This window comes from Echinops telfairi, unplaced genomic scaffold (assembly GCF_000313985.2).
Source record: "Echinops telfairi isolate 266 unplaced genomic scaffold, ASM31398v2 ScPeMD7_7469;HRSCAF=8507_0, whole genome shotgun sequence".
NCBI lineage: Eukaryota > Metazoa > Chordata > Mammalia > Afrosoricida > Tenrecidae > Echinops > Echinops telfairi.
Genome location: NW_022111372.1, coordinates 70,506,238 through 70,527,689, shown reverse-complemented (window position 1 = coordinate 70,527,689; position 21,452 = coordinate 70,506,238). Strand labels below are relative to the sequence as shown.

Here is a 21,452-nt window from a genome sequence, read left to right as displayed (position 1 = left end):
AAATGAGGACCTAATGCCGGGGGCTTAAGTGGAGAGGAAATGTTTTGAGAATGATGAGGGCAATGAATATACAAATGTGCTTTACACAATTGATGTATGTGTGGATTGTGATGAGTTGTATGAGCCCCTAATAAAAACCATTAAAAAAGAAAAGACCATAGCTTTGGTCAGGTTCATCTTAGTCTTCAAGAGATATTGTAACTCTTACACTTGGGAGAGGTCTTTTGCAGCTGATTTGCTGCAAAATACATAATTTGATTTCTTTCTTTTTTTAGACAGTTTTATTGGAAGTTCATCCACATGCCATACAATTCAATAATTCAATCATATCAAGAAATGTAAAATTATCACCACAATCAATCCAAGAACATTTTCTTCTTCCTTGTGCTCATTATTATTCATGTAATTATTATTTTTTATATTGATAAAAATATACACAACAAAACATTCTCTAATTCAACAACTTCTACATGTATAATTCAGTGCCATTGATTATATTCTTCATGTTGTTAACAACCACTATTGATATCCTTTTCCAAATTATTCCACCACCATTAACATAAACTCACTGTCATTTTATTTCTTGACTGCTGACTCCGTGGGCATTGACTGTGGAGTCAAATAAAATGAAATCCTCGACAACTACATTATCTTGCCCACCCTTTATCATGATGTTGCTAATTAGTCCAGTTGTGAAAATTTTTGTTTTCTTTATGCTATGGTCTAACCCATACCGAAGGCTGTCATCTCTGATTTTTAACACTAAGTGCTTCAAGTCCTCTTCCTTGGCTTTCCTTAAGCACAATCCTGCTATTCTGTGTTTTACAGGTTGTTAATGAGCTTTCCTCCAATTCTGATACTGTGTTCTTTTCCGTTTAGTCCAGCTTCTAGAAGCATTTGCTCTGCATAGAGATTGAATAAGTCTGGTGAAGGGATCCAATCTGGATGCACGTCTTTGCTGATTTTATGCCTTTGCTGCTTGAACAACTCCCTTTGGGGTGTAGGTGCAGGTTTTCACAGGAGCACCATGAAGTGCTCGGCACCTCCCATGCTTCCCAACACGCATTCACCGCGTGTGATGCTCCGCACAGTTGAAAAGCTTTGCATAGTCAATAAACAAAGTAAGTCTCTTTCTGATAGTCTCTGCTTTCAAACAAGATCCATCTGAAGTTGAAGTTCAGCAATGATAGCCTTTGTCCTATATCCTCTTCTGAATCTGCCTTGAATTTCTGGAAGCCCCTTGTCAATGTGCTGCTACACCCATTGTTGAATATCTTCAGCAAAAATTTATTTGCATGTGATATTAATAATGTTGACAATTTCTACATTCCGTTGGTCACCTATCTTTGAAATGGGTACACATATGGATCTTTTCCAGTTGGTTGGTCAGGTGACTGTCTTCCTAATTTCTTGGGATAGATGAGTGAGTGCTTCCAGTGCTTCAGCTTGTTGAAACATTTCCATTGGCATTCCATGAATTCTTAGACCCTTATTTTTCACCAAAAGAGCTCTAGTGGTGCTGTCAGGTAAGTGTTGGATTCCTAATCACAATGTCAGTGGTTCAAAACCACCAGCTGCTCCTTGATAGAAAGATGAGGTTATTTTGTTCTGGTGAAGATTGATAGACTTGGAAACTACATAGAGTCGCTATTAGTTGAAGCTAACTTGATGGCAGAGGGTTTACTCTTTTCAACAACGTCTCAGTACAACTTGGACTTCTTCAATACCATTGATTCTTGATCGCAGGCTACATTCAGAAATGGTTCAACATCAACCAGTTATTTTGATACAGTGATTCTGTATATTCCTTCCATCTCCTTTTGATGCTTCCAGGATCTTTCAATATAGTTCCCACAGAATCCTTATATAGTATCAGAAATGAGCGCCTTTAGGTTACAAGGCACTCACAATGTAAGTCGGGAAGAGCTGCCTCCTCACAGCAGAGGAGATCTTAGCCATGCGATGGAGTAAAGTTTCTGGGACCTTCATTTGCTGATGTGGCACAACTCCAATGAGAAGAAACAATGGAAAACAGGCACCAGCAGGCCGTGAAGAAGGTAGCCTCACTATGTTGTGGAGACGGCCAGAGGAGGAGCTGGGGGAACATCCTGACAAAATTTGAGGGTTGTTTGGAAGCAGATATGAATTTGTGACATTGGGCAAGTCAGTTAACTTCTCTGAACCTCAGTTTCTTTTTTTGCAAATGGAGACACTACTGACATTCATGCCATGGGGTATTTTTGAGGATGAAGTAAAATAATCCATGGGAAACATTGAGCAGGGAGCCTGTCCATGGGCCACAAGCACTCAATAAATATTAGCTATTAGTTGTCATTATTATTTCATCATTGTTATTATCAGCAAGAGGAAGTTCTTATATGCTAGAGGTGGGGTGTGAATGCGATATAACTTTCTTGAATATTTTTAGACTAACAGAAAATGTTTAAACACGTAAAACCTTTGTTCTATGAATAGCACACGTGGGAATTCATCTTTAACAAGTCTAGTGAAATACCCGACTTATCTACAAACAGGTGTGAACAAGAGTGTTTATCTCAAGGTTATTTAGAATAAAGAAAGCTTGGAAGCAACCTAAAGGTCCAGCAGCAGTTATGTAAAGTATGAAACAGGATAGGATATACCTCTATACACTTGCACATGTTGTCAGGAGAGACCAGTGTCAGGAGAAAGACTTCGTGGTTGGTAAAGCGGAGGGGTGGCGAAAATGCGGAAGGCCTTCAACGAGACGGCGCGGGAGCAGAAAGAGTTTTGTTCTATCGCGCACAGGGTCACTATGGGTCAGAATCAAATCCATGGCACCTAACAGCAACATTCCTCTACACCATGATATTAACATGGGTCTAGAGACTCCTTAAAGGAAATTTCTGAACGCTCCTAGTCTAGTGCTTGGCACGAGGTGCTTCTCGGCACCCAGCTCCTCTGCCTTCAAGTGCACGGGCTGCCGCTTCTCTAGTCCGGCTCTCCAGACCCTGCCAGTGCTCTGCACCATGACACATTCCTGTCTCCACCACAGCCCTTCCCTCCACCCCTCTATTCTCTCATTCCTGCACGCCAGCGCTCCACGTTCTCTGCCTCCCCCAGACTTCCTGCTTTTCCACATCTGCAAATCCAACAGGTCCTTCCCTGTGGGACCTTTAATGCCAGCTCCTTCCCAGAGATGCCGCAGACCCCCAGCCAGACCCCTCCCTCCTTCCAGGTCATAGATCTGCCTCTCTGCAGGTACACGGCTTTTCTCTGCTGAGGCTGGGAGGTCTTCGGGGAGGGCTGTCTCCTTCATCGTGGCCACCTCACACGCACAGCAGGTGCTCCTTGTGCTGTGGTTGGTGAGGGAGTACAGGATGAGGGATGGGAGTGTGAACAGAGGACAGCCCTGCAAACCGTGCACAGTCCCTTGCTGGGGTTGGCAGTGGGCTGGTAGCCAGCACCTCCCCTGGTGAACGACCTCCAGGTCCTGAGGTCTCCAGGCCCTGCCCATGTCATAAACCAGGGGTGCTTCCTCTTCAGGGGCGGGGGAGCGAAGTGGGGTGACTCAGGGGCTGAGCCTTCGCAGCGGGGAATGTTTATAAGTGGGGCAGCAGCAGGGCTGGATCACATATCCTCCTCTGCACGCTCTTCTGCAGCTCCCCTCTCCAGCAGCATGGCCTTCAACGGCAAGTTCGAGATCGAGAGTGAGAAGAATTACGATGAGTTCATGAAGCGCCTCGGTGAGTGGGCTACTGAGACGCCTTCCCCAGGGCTGCCTCACCCCAGCCAGCTCTGGGGCAGGAGGGGGGGTGCCTCGAGCGGGACAGGCCTTCATTCATCATACATTGGTTCACCATGCCACTCACACGTACTACTCCATGTCAGGCTCCGGGGACAATAGGAATGTGTCGTTACTGCCTTCAGCAAGCTGACAGCAGATTATTAACTCCATTTTACGGATGGAAAACTTGAGGCCCTGAGAAGTCGAGCTCTCATCTGAGGTCACACAGTTAGTAGGTGGAGAAACTGAGGCTTGATTCGCTAACTCATCCCGACATGAACTGAGTGCCTGCTATATGCAAGGGCTAGCTGAGTGTGAAGGAGCCCAGGGCAGCAGTGGGTAAGTAAGTGTTCAACTACGAACCTGGGAGTGTGAACGCTCTGCCCTTTCTGAAGAGTAGTAGAGTAATAGATAGAAAATGTTTAAATGCATAAATCCTTTGTTCTAGGAGTATCACATGTGGGAATTCATCCTTAGCAAATAAGCCTAGTGAAGTACCGGCCGTGTCTACTAAGAGGTGTGGACAAGAGTGTTGATCTCCAGGTTACTTAGAATAAACGAAGCTTGGAGATGATCTGAATATCCAGCAGCAGGTTCAAAGTCACCAGCGGCTTCCCAGGAGGACGCTGTGACGGTTTGAGTTTGTAAAGCTTGCAGCCTGGAAACCCTGTGAGGTAGCCCCACTCTGTCTTACAGAATCGTTGTAAGTTTGAATCTACTCATTGGCAAAAGGCTGGGTTTTCAAAAAAATTTTTATCCCATGTTACTCATGAATACTTACCTGAGGTCATCTACAAAGTCAGTGACAGATGTCACATTAACACCCAAGACACTATGACGACTGGTGTCGGTTCACACCCTGTCTGGCTGGGCGGGGGCAGGCTGAGAGCTACCGTGGATTCCAGCTTTGACATGCCATTCACTCACTCAGCCATGCACCAAACAGGCCTTTGGCTGTGCTGAATGGGGAGTGGTAGCTGGGGTGTGGGTGTGTGGGGGAGGGGGATCAAAGATCCCCTCCCTCCTATCCCCTCTCAACTCCCACCAGTGGAGGTGAGGAACCAGTGAGGGAGCAGTTCGACTATCCCGCAGGAACCTCAGTTCACGAAGTCCAAGGTCCTTATGATTGAGGTTGTCATGACAGCCCAGGAGACATGTGCCCACCTTTGGAGGTCATGTCTTGCTTGCTAACCCGGTCAGGCAGGGCCAGAGACGCCAGACAGCTGGGGCTCTGGGAGGTGAGGGCTCTTTGGAGGCCATTACCAGGAGCCACCCCTAGGGGCACAGGGACTTGGCATTGTTCACAAGAGTCTGGTGTTGTAAAACTCAATCGGAGACCTGGCGCTTCTGTAAATCTGCTCAGAGACTAAAGAAGCCCTATCGGCCCCGGGGCCTGTTTCCTTATCTACAAAGTAAAAGCATTGGAAGACACAGTCTCGAAGTCCCTTCATTCTAGAACTTGGTGGGTATGGCAAGTACCCGTTATATTTCGGCTTTATTCACATCATAAATTGCATCTGAAGAGCCCCAACCAAACTGTGGCGGCGGGGCAAATCCCGCCGAAGGCAAACAACGGGTAACGAAACAAAACGAACCCCAAAAGGGTTGCCTGGGTGTTCACGGAAGCCGACTGGCAGGTCTTTCTTCTGCAGAGCTGTTGGGTGGGTTTGAACCACCAACGTTTCAGTTAGTCGTTGGGCACACAGCACCAGGTGTGCCATTACTGGGTACCAACTCGGTGGGACCAAGGGTGTGCAAGTCACCGTCACTTTTGATGCCGTTCTTGCCACCCTGTGAGATGGCCTTTATTATCCCCCATACGCTCAATGAATGCGAGGACTGGGGCTGGGCGAGCTTGCTCTTACACTTCCAGGTCAGCCTACAGCCGGGGAGGAAAGCTTTCTCCAAGCACAGCCTTGTAAGCAGCTCTTACGTGACATTCTGCTTGTCCCCCTGCCCAGGGCTCCCCAGTGACGCGATAGAAAAGGGCCGAAACTTCAAGATCGTCACAGAGGTGCAGCAGAATGGGCAGGACTTCATCTGGTCCCAGCACTACCCCGGGGGCCACTCCATGACCAACAAGTTCACCATCGGCAAGGAGTGTGACATGGTGACCATGGGAGGCAAGAAGTTCAAGGTGAGAGGCCCCAGGTCAACCCCCACCTCCCTGTCCCTGGGCCTCTGGTTAATCTCCCCATCTCAAATGTGGCCACCCTGCCCACCAACCCGAGGTCACCCAACTAGTCTAGCACCCATCACCTAGTGCTCCAGTTACTAGGGATTCAGTCCCCTGGCTCTACTCACTAACAGCCCTGCTGGTGCTCTGGGTGACTCCTTGGGCTGCTAACCGAAATGTCAGCAGTTCAGCAAGACAGGCTTTCTACGAAAGATTTAGTCTTAGAAACCCACAGGAGCCAAGCTACTCTGTCCAATTAGGTCGCCCTGAGTTGGAATTGACTCATGGCAGTGAGGTTGTTTGTCTGTTTTCTGATTATCAAACAATAGCTAACATTTACCGAGCACTTAATACGTCTGGGGCCCACGTTTTAACACAGTTAATCTCCTGAGATTGAGATGACTGGGGTGGTGGTTGTTAGCTGCTATCAATTGTTGTCGACTGACTCGCAGTGGGAAGGTTCTGGGCCACCTTCATGACTCTCGGTGTGTGTGAGCCCCTTGTTGTGGGGATTAGGTCCCTCCATTTCAGTGAGGGGACCATTTATTTTCCCCGGTCCTCTACCAAATATGAGAGCCTTTTCAAGGCGCCCTGCTGGCACAGTGGCTTACTCGCTGGGCTGCTAACGAGGAGATCAGCTGTTCAAATCCATCAGCTGCTCCACAGGAGAAAAATGAGACTGCTTATTCCCAAGAAGAGTTACAGTCTCAGAAACCCTGCAGAGCACTTCCTGTCCTGAAGGGTCACCATGCATCGGAACCACCCAGTGGCAGTGGAGTGATTCTATTTGTCTTTCGGGCCACCAAACCAACCCACTGCCATTGACTCAATTCTGCATCACAGCCCCATACAGGGTCTGGAAGCAGTCTCATCTTCCCCTGGCAGCACAGTTGGTGAGTTTGAACCACCGACCTGTGGTTAGTAGCCCAATATAGAACTCACAGCTCCGCCAGAGATCCTTGTCCTTCTGGCTCAACTCCCTGCCATCGAGTTTATGCTGACTCAAAGTGACCCTACAGGAGAGGGTCCTATAGGGACCTGTGCGTTTCTGAGACTGTAACTGTTTCCCGGAGCAGAAAGCCCGTCGTCCCCTGAAGAGTGGCTCGTGGTTTCTAGTTGGTAACCTTGTGGATCGCGCAGCCCAGTTTGCAACCACAATATAGTTGTTCTTTTATTGAGCACCCATTCTGCACTCGCCCTTTCCTCGCTGCCCGGGTTTTGCAGGCACAGGCAGTGATGGCAGAATAAAACCACGGCCCACCCGCACTCTAGTGGTCATGCGAGTCCTGCTCCAAGTATACCGATGGGGCTACACAGCACAGCTTGTCCTCTGGGCACATGACTGTAGTGTCCTTCCCTTTCAGGCCACTGTGCAGATGGAGGGCGAGAAGGTAGTCGTGGACTTCCCCAACTATCACCAGACCTCAGAGATTGTGGGAGGCAAGCTGGTGGAGGTAAGTGTCCTGCTGGCTCCTGCATGGTCGAAGCCACCGGCATCCCACCCACCACCCCCCGCCCCCAACCCTGGGTGCCCCTTGCCAAGCTCTCCTCTCCCCCTTCCCCAATCCAGGTCCTCTCACCTCCTGCATCCACGCCTCCTCCCACATGCAAAACACTCATCACCTCCCATGGCTCCTCTAGGTACCTGCGTCCTCAGACCAGCGAAAATAGCCTGGCAGCCCCAGGCTGAGCGTGAGGGCCCTGGGCTCCTCTCCTCCAGACAGGCCTTCACGGGAGGAGCCCAGGAAACCAGGGTTCCTGCCCCTTCCCTGCGGACATCCTCTGCGGAGCGTCCCAGCCACATGCTCGTCCCCACCCACCTCCCTTCTTGGTCCATACAGTTGCCTCTGTTAGGAATTTCCTGTCCTCCTGTTTGCTTTCCCAAATCTACATAGTCTTCAGTCCAAATGCCAGACAGAGGGCTCCCCATAATTTCTCGGTTTATGCCCTCCTTCAGCCCACCCCATGCTCCTTCCTGTGGGAACTCTGCTTTCCTGCCCTGGGTATCAGACCCGCTGATGGTGTGGGCACATTCAGCGAGTGTCCCAATGGCACTGGCCCAGGGGCATGGCACCCTGTGACCCTTAATGAGCAGCATCTCCTTGCCGGCCCCTCCCCTCCACCCTCTGCATGGTCCATATGCTCCCATCACACTGTACCATGCAGTGGTTGAGCTTGGCCCCTAGAGCTTGGGACGGTGACCTGACTAAATGCCAGTTTCCTCATCTGTACGCTGAGGGCCCCTTCCTAGGGTTGTTGGGAGGATCGAAGGGGATAATTCTAGAGCAGCTCCTGCACAGGTGAGCTAAGTGGACAAATAGAAGGTTAGGTTACCGAGACCAGACACCTCTCACAACTGCGTGGAGTCCACAGAGTGACTCAGGGAACAAACTGGGAGACAGGCCAGCTTCTCAGAGCTGGGCTGGGGCTTGTCTTCCTTCAGCTGCGCCCCCTGGCTACTTGGGTCCGTCTAGTATTGGGTACTGACTCCCTCTCTTCTGGCTGCCTCTTTCAGATCTCCACCATCGGAGGCGTGACCTATGAGCGTGTGAGCAAGAGGCTGGCCTGAGCCGCGAGGTCGAGGCCTGCGGGGGGCCTAGAAGCCACTAATAAAGCTGACACAAGAAGAGACCCTCTGCTCTCCGTAGTCCCTTCGTTTGTGGTGTCTCGTGTCTGGGGCAGTTTCTGGTGGGTGGGAGTGCGACAGTCTGGGAGGACGGTCACTTGGCTACACGTTGGACCTGAGTGCCCTGTGGCATCCGGGTCATGGTAGAGGGAAGCAGGATCATGGACTGAGACAGCCCTCGAGAAGCAGGTGGGCACTCGTTACCCCACCCTGCCACCTATTGCTTGCTGGGCCTGTGGTCACTCAGCCTCAGTTCTTGGGTGAGGGCTCCTCTAGAGAGACATGCCACCTGGGAGGGGTAACATGCTGACACTCAGATGGCTCACAGAGCAGGCAGGTTGGGACTTGAGGTGAGGACAGTAGTGGCACTGATTTCTGGACTCCAGGCTGGGCACAGGCACTTGGACAGATGCCCCGGGGTGAGCCGGGGGAAGGTGACAGTTTGGCTGTGGATCTGCTATCAATGGGTTGTGGGAATTTATGAAAGACCCAGCTTACTCACTGGGAGAGATGGGACTGGGGTGGGGCGAGGGCAGTGAAGGCCCAAGGAGGGCTGACCATCTCTGAGATAGAGGTGATAGGAAGGGTCTACATCTCTGCTTTCAATTATGCTGGGTGGAATTCTAGGAGTGGAATTCCTTGATTTGCATGTTATTTTAAATTATTTCCTCTTCATAAAGCTATTTAAAAGACCCCAAACATTGCCATCCAGTCAATTCTGACTCATAGGACAGGGTAGACCTCATAGGTCAGGGTAGAACTACCCTTGTGGGTTTCTGAGATTGTAAATCTTTAACCAAGTTGAAAGCCTCCCTTTCTCCTGCTGAGCAGCTAGTGTTTTTGAATGGCTGAGCTCAAGGTTAGTAGTGCAACAGTAATCAGGGCACCAGCAGGGCACCTGGTCACAACTCTATAAGGTAGGTGCAGTTTTCCCCGTTTTAAGGTGAGGAAGTTGGGGCACAGAGAGGTTAAGGGTGCCCTGGTCTGGATGGAGGCCTAGGAGAAACTCCATGAGGCCGTGGTGAGCTGGGAAAGGTGGTGGGACTACACCGTTGGCAGGGGTCTGGGACATGGGTTGAGAAGGATTCTGATGTGGTATTTGGGTCTGCTGGATAGCCTGTGACTGATGAGTAGGTCTTCCCCGGCTGTAGGAGGATGTAGGGTGGCCTGCTAGCTGTCCCTGGCTCGATCATTCCGAATGCAGAGCACTGAACAGGCTTTTTCTCCTCCGCCTCTTCCAGTGGCCACTTAGCCACATCTGTGTACCACCAACATGACTTCTTTTTGCCCAATATTAAACATTTTTTTTCTGAATGCCAATTCACTTGTTTTTGCTACAGTGGAGACTTACCATCACTTCTGCACATGGAAAGTCAGTATCACTTGATATAAAGAGGTGGTTTTAAAAAATCAAATGGAAACAATGCTGGTTTCTAGCCAGGTTCTGTTGCCGGGCTGAGGTCCTGATCTGAGGGCTCCCTGCCTTGTGAAAAGGGAGAGGGAGATGCAAAGACATGGTAGTGCCCAACGAGAGCGTCCTCCCGGACTAATAAAAAAGCAACGACACGCACCTGAAAAGGAAGCCCAGACCCAGCAGGAGAGCTGACTGACCTCGAGACACCGAGTGCTTCTGTGATTGATCCCTGCTTCCTCAGACGTGCAAGTGCCCCGTCGTGGCCATGAGACCCGAGGCCTTCACAGAGCCCTGCCCAGCGCCTGGCACACAGCAGGCACAAGTCAGTGCAACCTCACCCAAGGTCTTTCCAACGGTGTCCCTTGTGGACCCTCATGCTCGTGGCCAGCTTTAGCCTGGACGGATGGAATCGTGCAGCTCATGGGCCAGGCTCTCCCCTGAAACTGTGTTTATTTTTCAAAGAACAGCATTCAGCCCCTCCCTACTGACCCTTCCTTCAAGCCAGGACCCCATGAATTTCACCCTTTTGGCCAAAATGGATTGCTAATGAAGTGAACCAGGTAAGCATCAAATTAAACTAGCAGTGCTGCTGCTTCCTCTCCAGACTGAGTAATGACTCATAATGAGCTGGGGTCATCAGCATCTAAATAACAGAGAGGTAGCCACAATTAGGCTGAAAATGGAGATAGGAAGGGAGACAAGAGAAGGGGAGTGAATGAGAAAGAGAGATGGCTGTTAATTCCTGGGCTGGACCTAAGTGGGCAGTGTAGTACATTTTAAGCCATTATTGTTCTTCAGAGACTCAAGGAATTTTAGGACTTCTGAGTTTGGTAGTTTAAAGCCTGCCTTGGACAGTCTTGGAAACCAAAGTTTAGCGAGGGCAAGGACCTTACATCAGGTCACACAACACAGAGTGAATCTCATAGATGTATTTGAGGGGTGGGCAGAAGGTCAGCAGTCTGCAACCACCTCCCCTTTCTGCTCCCGTCACTGAGGAAGCTGTCACGACTTCTTGCTCCACAGACTGAAATTCTAGTGCTTTTGCTCCAGGTTCTACATGATTTTGGCATTTTGAACCTTGAGAGTTATCTCTGCTGGGGACCTCTTCCTTTAAGCCACATTTACCTAGTGGAGGATGTGGTCCCCAAAGTATCTTTAATGACTACCACTAGGTGGTGCTCCGCCACCCCAGCCTGCTGCCCCACAGGCACCAAGTGGGCAGTGAAAGTGTGGTTGGGCCTTGGGTGGGAATGTTTGTGTCATCTCATGGTGACATGGTATGGGCAGTCACATGGGCTCCTCAGTCAGGCGTATCTCAGTGGGAACCCAGTCCCACCACCTACCTATGATGGCCCTTGGGGCCTCCCTGAGTGTCAGCGTCCGGAATAGGAAAGTGAGGACCACACCACTAATCACACTAATAACTGAGGGAAAATGGAAAGTAAGAGGGTAAGGAGATCTGGGTAAGGTGTTAAACCAAGGGCCCAGGACATCGACGGGAGCTATTAATGCTAAGCCCCTTCTTAGTGGTTCACCCGAGAAGAGGCACCCACAGTCCCAGTGTCTGGACCGCAGGGAGAAGGGGCAGACCTGATTGTTGCAAGGAGCATCCTTTAAGGAGCCTGCTGAAGGGACAGATGCCCAGGCGGCCCTCCGCGCTGCTGAACAGTATTTGGGAGATGTCCTGGTGACATGTCCCTTGTGACGTGATTTCAGAGACCCTTCCAGTCCCAACCCTCCCATGATCCAGATAAAAAAACTGAGATGGAAAGAAGCTCCGTGATCCATCCAATCCTATGCCGAGAGGGAGCAGCAGACGGCCTGGGTCCTGTATAACCTGCCTGGGTGTCTGCTGCAGCCCAGGCCGACAGTCCTGGTCACAGCTGGCCCAGCAGCAGCCTGAGCACTTGAGCAGATCTTCCTTTATAGCCACGTTTCTCAACCTGTGGGTCGCAACCCCATTGGGGGGCCGAACAACACTCTCACAGGGGTCGCCCGATTCATAAGTCACAATAATTTCATGGTTGGGGGTCACCACAACATGAGGAACTGTATTAAAAGGTCATGGCATTAAGAAGGTTGAGAACCACTGCTTTAAAGCCAGAGCTGAACCAGAGGGAGGAGAACTGAGGCTTGCTTGAGCCCCCACAGGTGGGAGAGGCTCACTTATTTAGAGTGCAGAGCTCGCTGACAAATAAGGATGCCATATATCCCCAATGGTCTCACCACACACCTGAAGTAGACATCGGGCTGATGGTCTTCTTGCATTGCAAATCAAGGCAGGTCCAGAGATACTCTTTCTCTCACTGACATGGACTCGATGCTGATTCAGCAACCCTACAGGACTGAGTAGAACTGAGACGAACCCTTTACAGGGGCAGAGGAGGAGAAAGCCTCATCTTCCTCCCAAGGAGCAGCCGGTGGGTTCGAACTGCTGACCTTGCAGTTGACAGAGGGGGTGAGTTAGCATACTATTCATCAAAATAGTAGAAATATAACCTAATGTAAGATATAATTTGCTAAAAGTCTAAACTGTACTAACCCCCTCCCCCACTTTGCAGTTAAAATTTTATCCTAAGCTTAATCAGTAAGGATGGTTTAACTCAGAAAGGAGGCTAGCAAGAACATTTAGTAGCCAGAGAGGATTCACTCCCCATTCAGTAGCCTCAGGAGTTGTGGTCTCTTAAGGCCAGGCAGGAAGCACCGCCCTGGTTTAGGTGACCAAAGGCACCTGAAGCTGCAGGGGACGGTGGTCTAATGGTCACTGCAGATGATTTCCTAACCAGCACTGCCAACCCTGCCACTGAACCCGTGACATTGTAAAGACCTGCTGAATCTCTTCCTGGGACATTGCAAGCACTTGCTTCTGTCCCATAATTTGAGGTTTATTACTTCCTTGACTTTCCCTGGATCTTTGAAGCCGTTTGGAGGTAGCAAGCCCCGGTATCAGGTGTTTCAGAGTAAACCTAGGAGTGTCTCAACTCAGCCTGGTGCGTGGCTCTGAGTGAAACAGTAGCGGGCGCTCGCGGACAGTTTCCAGGCATCACAGTTCGCAGCTCAGTGAAGAACACACCACCGGGGCTCTAGAGGCAGAGATGTGGCTTTTCTCGCGGTCACCCAGCTAAGAGCAGAAATGCCAGCCTTTCCACCTCTCGGGCCCAAGGCCTTCATGTGTGTACTTTGGAAAACCCAAACTCGCTGCCATCGGGCGGGTCTGACTCTCAGCGACCCCACAGACCGTTCCAACACTGAATCTGCAGGGGAGCAGCAGCCTCATCTCTCTTCCTTGGAGTGGCTGAGAGATTGGACGGCAAATGTCCAGCCCAAGAACCACTCACTTTGGCCTCTATCTATATTCCTCCCCAAACAAAAGCAAATCAACTTCCTGCCACTGAGCCGATGCCGACTCACAGCGACACTGCAGGTCAGAGTAGAGCTGCTCCTGTGAGTTTCCGAGACTAGAACTCTTTAAGGAAGTAGGCCCATCTTCCTCCGGAGGAGCGGCTGGTCGTTTCGAACTGCTGACCTTACAGTTAGCAGCCTAGCACGTAATCACTAGGCCACCATGGTTCCTATATTCTCACCAGGCACCAATTCACAGTTTCCCCCTGCCTTTCAGAATCTCACTGTATGCCACTTTGCAATTGGCAAAGACCTACATGAGCGCCTGTTTCCGCTGAGAGATCCGAGGAGGCCTTTGTGTTTTAAGAGCAGCAGCAGAAGCAGCACGCGGGTTCTGTTTGTTCTGCAGCGATCCTGAGCAGCAGGGACTGGGTCTGTGTCACCAACCCCCTTTCCCTGGGAACTGCACTCAGCATCCAGCCGCACAGCTTTGAGCTGTGCCTGTCAACACGGTATGCCAGTGCTATTTTCCGTTGTGCCATCTGGTATGATTTGGGAGGTTATTTTGGGGGGTTGGGAATGCTCAATTTTCCCATCTAAGTCAATGGTAGCTTCTTCGTTTTATGCCATTTTGGCCTATGACAGGTTTCATGGAATGGCCTACTTTGGCGGTGGGGTACACATGAATTTCCAGGAAGCTCAGCTCTGTGAGGGGTACTGCATTGCACTGGTTCGGTGCTGAAACGGCCTTAGCAGGACGCTTGCTTCAGAATTTGGCACGGCCATGCCACCACTTGCAGGGTGCAGCTCACCTTCCCCCAGATGGCTCTGGTTTTGCTGCGTGGGCTTCCAGGAGCCCCTGCCCTGTTCGCTGCTTTGCCCACACAAGCACAGCTCTTGTTTAAGAAGAATTCCGTTTCACCCAGGCATAAGCACCTCCAGCTTTCAGAAGAGTGGTGTGTTGCTGATCCCACAGACCAGTAAACGCGGCCTCAGACCACCGCTTTCGCGACACACCAGGGGGCTTTAAAAAGTCCTTGGAACCATTCCAACATCTTTTAAATCCATTTTCCACAGACTTTTTGAAGCCCCCACCCTCTCCCCGCCCCCAATGCTACATTTGCTGGTTTGAAAATCCTGTTCCCAGCAGGCACCACAGGCTCCAAGACGGTGGAGCCAGATGTATTCTTATTGGGTTACGATTTTAAAATGCCATCTTCAAACCCACCAAAAGTCATGGACCTCATAGAAAATGCAGATTTGCTGCTTCTCTGTGGGCTGGGGAGTGGTGAGTGGTGAGTGTGTGTGTGTATGGGTGTGTACCTGGTTTGGCAACACAAAGCTTGCCTCGCAAATGTCCCCTAGGAAGACCCGGCTCTACAGTCCTCAGTCCACAGCTCCTCATGCTCTCAGGGTTTCCCTGCAGGACCCCAGCCCACATGTTGCCAGCCGGCTCCTGGCGGGCATTTGGCCTTGAAGCCCCTGCCGTATGCTTTTAGCAGACATTAAAGTTGCAAGGGTTTTACAGTGAAACAGGCTGTGGTTAACAAGCTGCTAAGTTGTCTTTCTGTTGAGTGCCCAGAAATGCAAATACCAGCTGGGGCTGGGGCAGGGCAGGGAGGGAGCTTCCTGGGTGGTCTGAGCAGCTGGATGCCACCCGGAGCCTGGGATGCAAGCCCTACCTGGGCCGGAGCCAGCTCAGAGGCAGGCCCCTCCTGCTGGGAGAGGCGGCAGACCTCCCCCTGCACAGACTCAGGGGGAACCCTCCCAGACCCGAGTGCACCGGGGCAGGCCTCGCAAGGCTGTCTGGCCCACAGATGGGTGGTGAATCATGTTAGCTGAGGCGGATGTGCTAGGAGCGATTTATCCGTGTGCTGGTGAGCACGGCTCTGAGAACCCCCTGCCCCTCCATAAATCAGAGGGTGAACGCCAGGCAATTCCTCTCGTTTATGACCCTATGATGGCCACTATTCTGTCCCGCTGACAGGTCTCCTCCACCAGGTGAGCGGGGCAGCCAGGGGCCCCCCACGCACTGCTTCAACCGCTCTGACGGAGGCAGTGCGGGCTGCTGGTGCCCATTCAGACTGGGCTTAAACTGCGACTCCTCCTCGGCCTGCTGCCGCCCATGGACAAACAACCCCTCCACGCCTCAGTTTTCTGATCTGTGAAACGCAGCAGCAGAGGCCGGACTGCATGGAGCTCCTGAGATGATGAGAACGCTCTTACCATGGTGCTGGTGCACAGCAAAGGCCTGGTAAATGTCAGTCAGTCAGCTGCTATTGTCCCTGCCACCCTGCTTGCCCTTCGGTCTGCTTTGAAGGGCTGTCAGAACAGGGCGCCTGGCTCTCGTTTAGCCCTGCTATAGCACCATGCTTCCCAAAATGGGGAGCACCACCTCCGGGGGGTACTGGAGTGATCCAGGGGGTCTGCAAAAGATCCATACCCTTCATCCGGAATTGGGGCTACAGAGCAAAAGCTTTCATTCACTAGGGGCACACTGAGTAATAGTTTTTTTCCTTTTTTGAAAGAACTGAAATCCAGAGAAAGGCTGGTCATGTTGAGAGATAAGCAGGCCTCATCCTGATACAGAGAACAGAGCACTCTTCTCCCTCCTGGTCAAGCACGTGCCCATCCTTGGCCACCTCTAGCAGTCCTGTGTGCTCTCCACACCACTGTGGGGCCAAGGCCGGACCTGGGCCCTGCTGGGAAGGCTCACTGGCCATTGTCATCATCAAAGAGAGCCTCAAAGTTGGTGTGCATAGCTTTCTGGTTGATGGCCAAGTCCATCAACAGCCTCATCCAGGCCCACGTAGGGCCTGGTGCCCTAGGGGAACATCGCGTCCACTGCCAGCTTCACCATGGCCTCAGCTCCAGAGCTACCACTTCCAGCACTGAATGTTCTATTTTTTCCTGAAGTGGGGGTTGAGGGGGCAATTAAGTTCAGGAACCTATGCTTTAGTATAAGAGATGGGAAGAGATGAAATTATCTATTCCTGTCAAGATTTACAGCCTAGGAAATCCCACAGAGAGTGGCTCGGAGTCAGAATTGATTTGCTGGCAGTGGGTTTTGTTCTGTTAATTGCCCTAGAGCCCAGCGGCACAGTGGGCTAAGGGTTGAGCTGCTGAGCACAAGACCAGTGGACCCCACGGGCCTCCACAGCATAAGGAAGAGGCTGCCCACTCATGTAACGACTTGGAGTCCTGGAAGTCCTAAGGAGCAGTCTACTCTGTCCTATTGAGCCACGATGCGTCGGGATTTAGAAGTAGAGGGCAGTGGGTTTGATGAAAGAAAGGCTGAAAGCCTTTTCAGTGACTTAGAAGCTGCGCGGGCAGCGAGCTAGGGTGAGTGCGGGGAAGAATTTGTTGTGAGCAGGGGCTGGTCCAATCTTTCCAGAGCGTGGGCAAATTTCCATCACCTCAAAGGGACCCTGCAGTTGGCAGGAAAGAAATGAAAGCTCAATAGGGATGTCAGACGAGACTCTGGAACGTGCTCTTGAAGGCAGAGAAGTTAGTGATTGGAGGAAGAGCTGAACAGGAAACTTCAAAGGACAGTTTGAGAAGACAAAATGTTATAAAAAGATTACAAAGAAATGCTCTAAGACATGGAGTTAGAAAACCAAAAGGGAGAAAAATCTTGCTCAGCATTTCGAAAGATGCAAGAACCAGAGGATAATTTAACCCTCAATTGCCAAGCGCTAGGCACTGGGCTGCTAACTGCAGGGTCAGTGGCTCAACCCCAACAGGTGCTTCCGGGGAGGAAGCAGCACCTGTGTGCTCCGGCAAAGACGGACGCTTTGGGGCAGAGCACGTGAACACACAGCTCACCAAGGCAGACAAGCGGGTGGCCAACAAAGGAAGATGTGCTCCAGGTCACCAGCCGTGCGAGAGCTGCGAGTCAAAATGACCAGAGACCACTGTACTGTATCCCAGCATTGAGAGCAGAGTTCACTACATAGAGAACAGATGCTGGCGAGGCTGGGAGAGCCTGGAGCCCTCAGACAAGGCTGGTGGGGCTGCAAAATGGTGCAACCACTGTGGAAAGCGATAGGCTTCCTCAAGCAATTGGGAATACGTGGGAAACTGAGAACCGGCAAGAGAGAACTCATCCACAGACAAGTTCTTTATTCTCATATTTAAGAAGCCTGGGAAGCAAACTTCTGGGTGGAGGGAAGCCTTCACAGTTGTGAGTTAGAGCTGGGTCCCAATCACATTCTCATAATTACGATTAACGGCCCAAAATGCCCTCCCACCTCCCTCCTGCCAAAACGCCAGTTTTAAGGTGCTACTTGAAAGCGTGTGGTTGCTTACTATACCCTTGAAGGTTAACTGCTTGAAGGCTGTCTGCCTTAAGGTTGTCTGTCATCAAAAGCAATCAGACTCTATTGTCTGTCCCACCCTAAGTAGGACCCAACTCCCTTCAGCTAAGGATCATAGATTGTTCCCCTGGAGAAGAGCTCAAGGACCCCTAAAGCCAAGCCAGCTCTGAGATGACCAAGTTCACACTGCCGTCTGACTCTCGAGTCCGCCCATCTTGTTACGCATATACCTTTCTGTCAGATGTATGCCTTTGGTACCTCCCCTTCCTATTGTGTGCATACCTCTAACTTGTACCCCTCATGTTATGTGTATGTCTCTAATACAACCCCTTCCTGTTACATATGTGCTTGTATGCCCAAGATTCTATATGCTGTGAGACAATACGTTACTGGCTCATTCTGGTTCCAGTCACCACCGAAGAGGTGAGCCCTGCTTGCCTTGTCTGTCGTTCCTTTAATGTACCCCTCAATGACACAACTGCCTCTTGGTCCTATTCAGTTGTGGGGAGGCTGGTCCCCCACAGGAATAGAAATACCATATGACCCAACAACTATGTTTTGGTTCATACCATACCGAAAAAACAAACACAGCACAAGCAAATGTTAAGCAAATGTATGTGCACCCACGTGCAGGTCAGCACTATTCAAAACAGCAAGAAGATGGAAACAATCTAAATGCCCATTGGCGGGTGAATAGATAATATCACTGTGGTCCTTTTACGATATGGAATATTTTGCATCATTAGAGAATAATGGTAAAACTCTGAAGCACTTTATGGCATGGATGGATTTGGTGGGCGGTACACCGAGTGAATGGGAGACATCATAATAAATGGAGAAAAGATTAGATTTGTCTTGTCTGAATCCACAATCCAATCACGCTCATGGCAGCAGCAGTCAAGAGATAAAGGGAAGCATTTTGTAAATCTGCTGCACAACACCTGGTGAAAGTGTTGAAAAGCAAGGGTGCCACCTTAAAGACTGGGGTGCACCTGACCCCAGTCATGGTGACTTCAATCACCTCTCATGCGTGTGGAAGTCGGACACTGAATGAGGAAGACTGAAGAAGAATCCATGCGTTTGAACTGTGGTGTTGGCGAAGAATGCTGAAGCACCGTGGCCTCCCCAAAAACACACAGAGCTGTCTTGGAAGAAGTACAACCAGAATGCTCCTCGGAGGCAAGGATGGCGAGCCTTCGTCTCGTGTATTTTGGTCACGTTCTCAGGACATCATGCTTGGTCACGTAGAGCGGCAGAGAGCGAGGAAAGGCCCCAACCAGATGGGCTGACACAGTGGCTGCAGCAGCAGGCTCAAACGTAAGGACCATCAGGAGGGTGGAGCAGGACCGGGCAGTGTTGCTGCGGTCGTACACAGGGTCACTGTGAGCCAGAACTGACCTAACTGCACCTAACAACGTTCTGAGGGAAGTACATCAGCCAACAGTGGACACATACTGCATGAGCCACTGACGTGGGGCACAACAACACGAAAAAGCTTTCATACAAAAAGCAACAGCTTTTGATGGTTACCAGGAGTGGGAGGGCCAGGGGGGGAAAGAGGAAGCAGTAGGCTAGTGGGTGGACAGGTGTTAAATATGGGAGGAGGGGAAGACGGTGCCACAAGGGGGAGCTGAGGGGCAAGGGAAGGAAGGCGAGCCACTGAGGGGTTGCTAAGTTGCTCAAGTTGTGGACTGCAAACATGGCCGGATATGTGAGTCCCTGCCTAATTCACAATAAAACGTTCTAAGATTTAGTCTCAGCAGCCCTGTACAGTCTCCCAGTTGGAATCAACTTGTGTTGTTTTTGCCAGTGAGTCAGTTCCAACTCAGTCAGTCTGTGGATTTGGTTTGAGTTTGCTGTTTATATTTGCAACAATAGAGCTTCAAGAAAGACAAAGAATAACCTAAACTAAAACAGTCATCGTGTTGGGGTGGAACACCCGGTTCTAGGTCACAGCTGACAGTCTTTCCCAGACACCTCCAGGAGAACCCCATTGTCCGTCGCGAGGTGCCATCATGTTGGTGCCAACACACAGCGACCCTATGTACAACACAAGCATGCCCAGTGCAGCATCATCCTCAACTCTACGTACAATACAAGCGTGCCCAGTCGGGGCCATCCTCACAGCGGTCCCTCTACCGGAGCCGCTTTCGGCCACTGCGTTGGTCCCCTTGTGGAGGGCCCTCTGCTAGGAATTTCCTGTCCAGTTTGCTTTTCCAAATCGACTTATTCTTCAAGACTGTCCAAATGCGAGTCCTTCCCCGCTTCCTTGGTCAGGCAGAGGGCTCTCCCCTTGTCTCGGTTTGCCCAAATCCCCCCCCATGCCCCTTCCCGTGGGAACTCTGCTTTCCTGCCCTGGGTACCAGACCCACTGATGGTGTGGGTGCACGCAGTGAGAGCATGTCCCCAGGGTGCTGGCCCAGGGGACTGCATCCTGTGACCCTTAATGAGCAGCATCTCCTTGCTGGCCCCTCCCCTCCCCTCCCCCCGCTGCACCCTGAGGGCATGGTCCACATTCTCTAGGGAATAGTCTCTCCTGACATGTCCAAAGTATGTTAACATTAAGTCCCATTCTCCTTGCCTTTAAGTACTTATTCCAAGACAGATGTTTGCCCTTTCAGCAACTCCTGGAATGTTTCCATGTTCTTCTCCAGCACCGCAATTCAAACTCATCAACTCTTCTTTGGTCTTCCTTAATGCCCAACTTTCACAAGCATATGAGGCAACTGAAGATACCATGGTGTGGGTCAGCTGCACCTTAGGCCTCAAAGTAACCTCCTTGCTTTTCAATACTCAGAGGTCTGTGCAGCCCACTGACCAAATGCAACACATCTCTTGATCTCATGTACTCTGTGACCCTAGTCGTCCCGCTTTCCCCTTGAACATAAAGTAACCGTGCCTGTTAGAGCGGATCACGTTTGACTACAGTGAACTTGTGTGAGTAGGCTCTGGCCTTGGATCGTATTGCCACTGAATTTTCATGAGTGCAGTGACCATGGCCACTGAACGGGTAGAAAGCTGGAGCCTCCGAGAGGGTGGATCCACTGCCCTCCTGGTAGGGCTGGAATGCCAACCCAGGGTAGGCGTCCCCAGAGGCTGAGGCCCAATCAGAAAGCAGGATCCGCTCCAGCAGAGGCCCTCCTGCAGCCGGCCCTCCTCAGCCTCCTCTCCGCAGGAGCAGTGCTCTCAGCTGGGCTGATGTGGGAGGAGGAAAGAAACGTGGACACCTGCGAGAAGCGCAGGAGCAGAAACCAGAGACGCAGAGAGCAGGTGATGGGTTTATTGAGGGCTGACTTTCTCTGCAGGCTGGGGGTGCCTCAGCAGCCCCCAGCCCCAAACAGACAGATACAACAACTAGGAATCCAAACCTGTCGCACATAAATAGTGGGAGGTCGGCAAAGGAAAAGGAGGTGAATGATAAACAAACTCGCACTTTCCTGTGTTCGTCTGACACCACGCTGGCAGCGCCGCCTGCACGCAGGCTTCCTCCTGCCCTGAACAACGTAGCCAGAGGCAGAAGGGACCCATGACACCCTCGGATCCAGCTGAGCAGTGCGTGGTCACCTTCCTGGCCACCCCTGCTACGGTCTCCTGGACTGGCAAACTGGGGTCAGAAAACCAAGATACGATCCTCTTAAAAAAAAAAAAGTCAAAAAAAAAAATGGTCCTTTGCACCCCCTAGTTCTGACAGATGAACAGTGTGACTCCCCAACCAACCAAAAGAACAGACAAAGCCCAGGCTGCCCGTCAGAATAAAAACATATTGCACATGGTTAATAAGCGTCTTCCTGAGAACTCTGCACGACAGACAC

The 21,452-nt window shown here is 50.9% G+C and overlaps 1 protein-coding gene and 1 pseudogene across 1 annotated transcript; one reads left to right on the top strand and one right to left on the bottom strand.

Moving 5' to 3' along the window:
- Positions 1-3,168: 3,168 nt before the first annotated feature.
- On the top strand, positions 3,169-8,511 carry FABP6 (fatty acid binding protein 6). The gene is made up of 5 exons (XM_004696763.3): positions 3,169-3,240; positions 3,642-3,725; positions 5,728-5,903; positions 7,307-7,396; positions 8,458-8,511. Exons 2-5 carry the CDS (start codon positions 3,659-3,661, stop codon positions 8,509-8,511), a joined length of 387 nt encoding a protein of 128 aa, XP_004696820.1. The 5' UTR covers positions 3,169-3,240; positions 3,642-3,658.
- A 7,525-nt stretch (positions 8,512-16,036) lies between these two features.
- On the bottom strand, positions 16,037-16,184 carry LOC115873530 (annotated as a pseudogene).
- Positions 16,185-21,452: the final 5,268 nt, after the last annotated feature.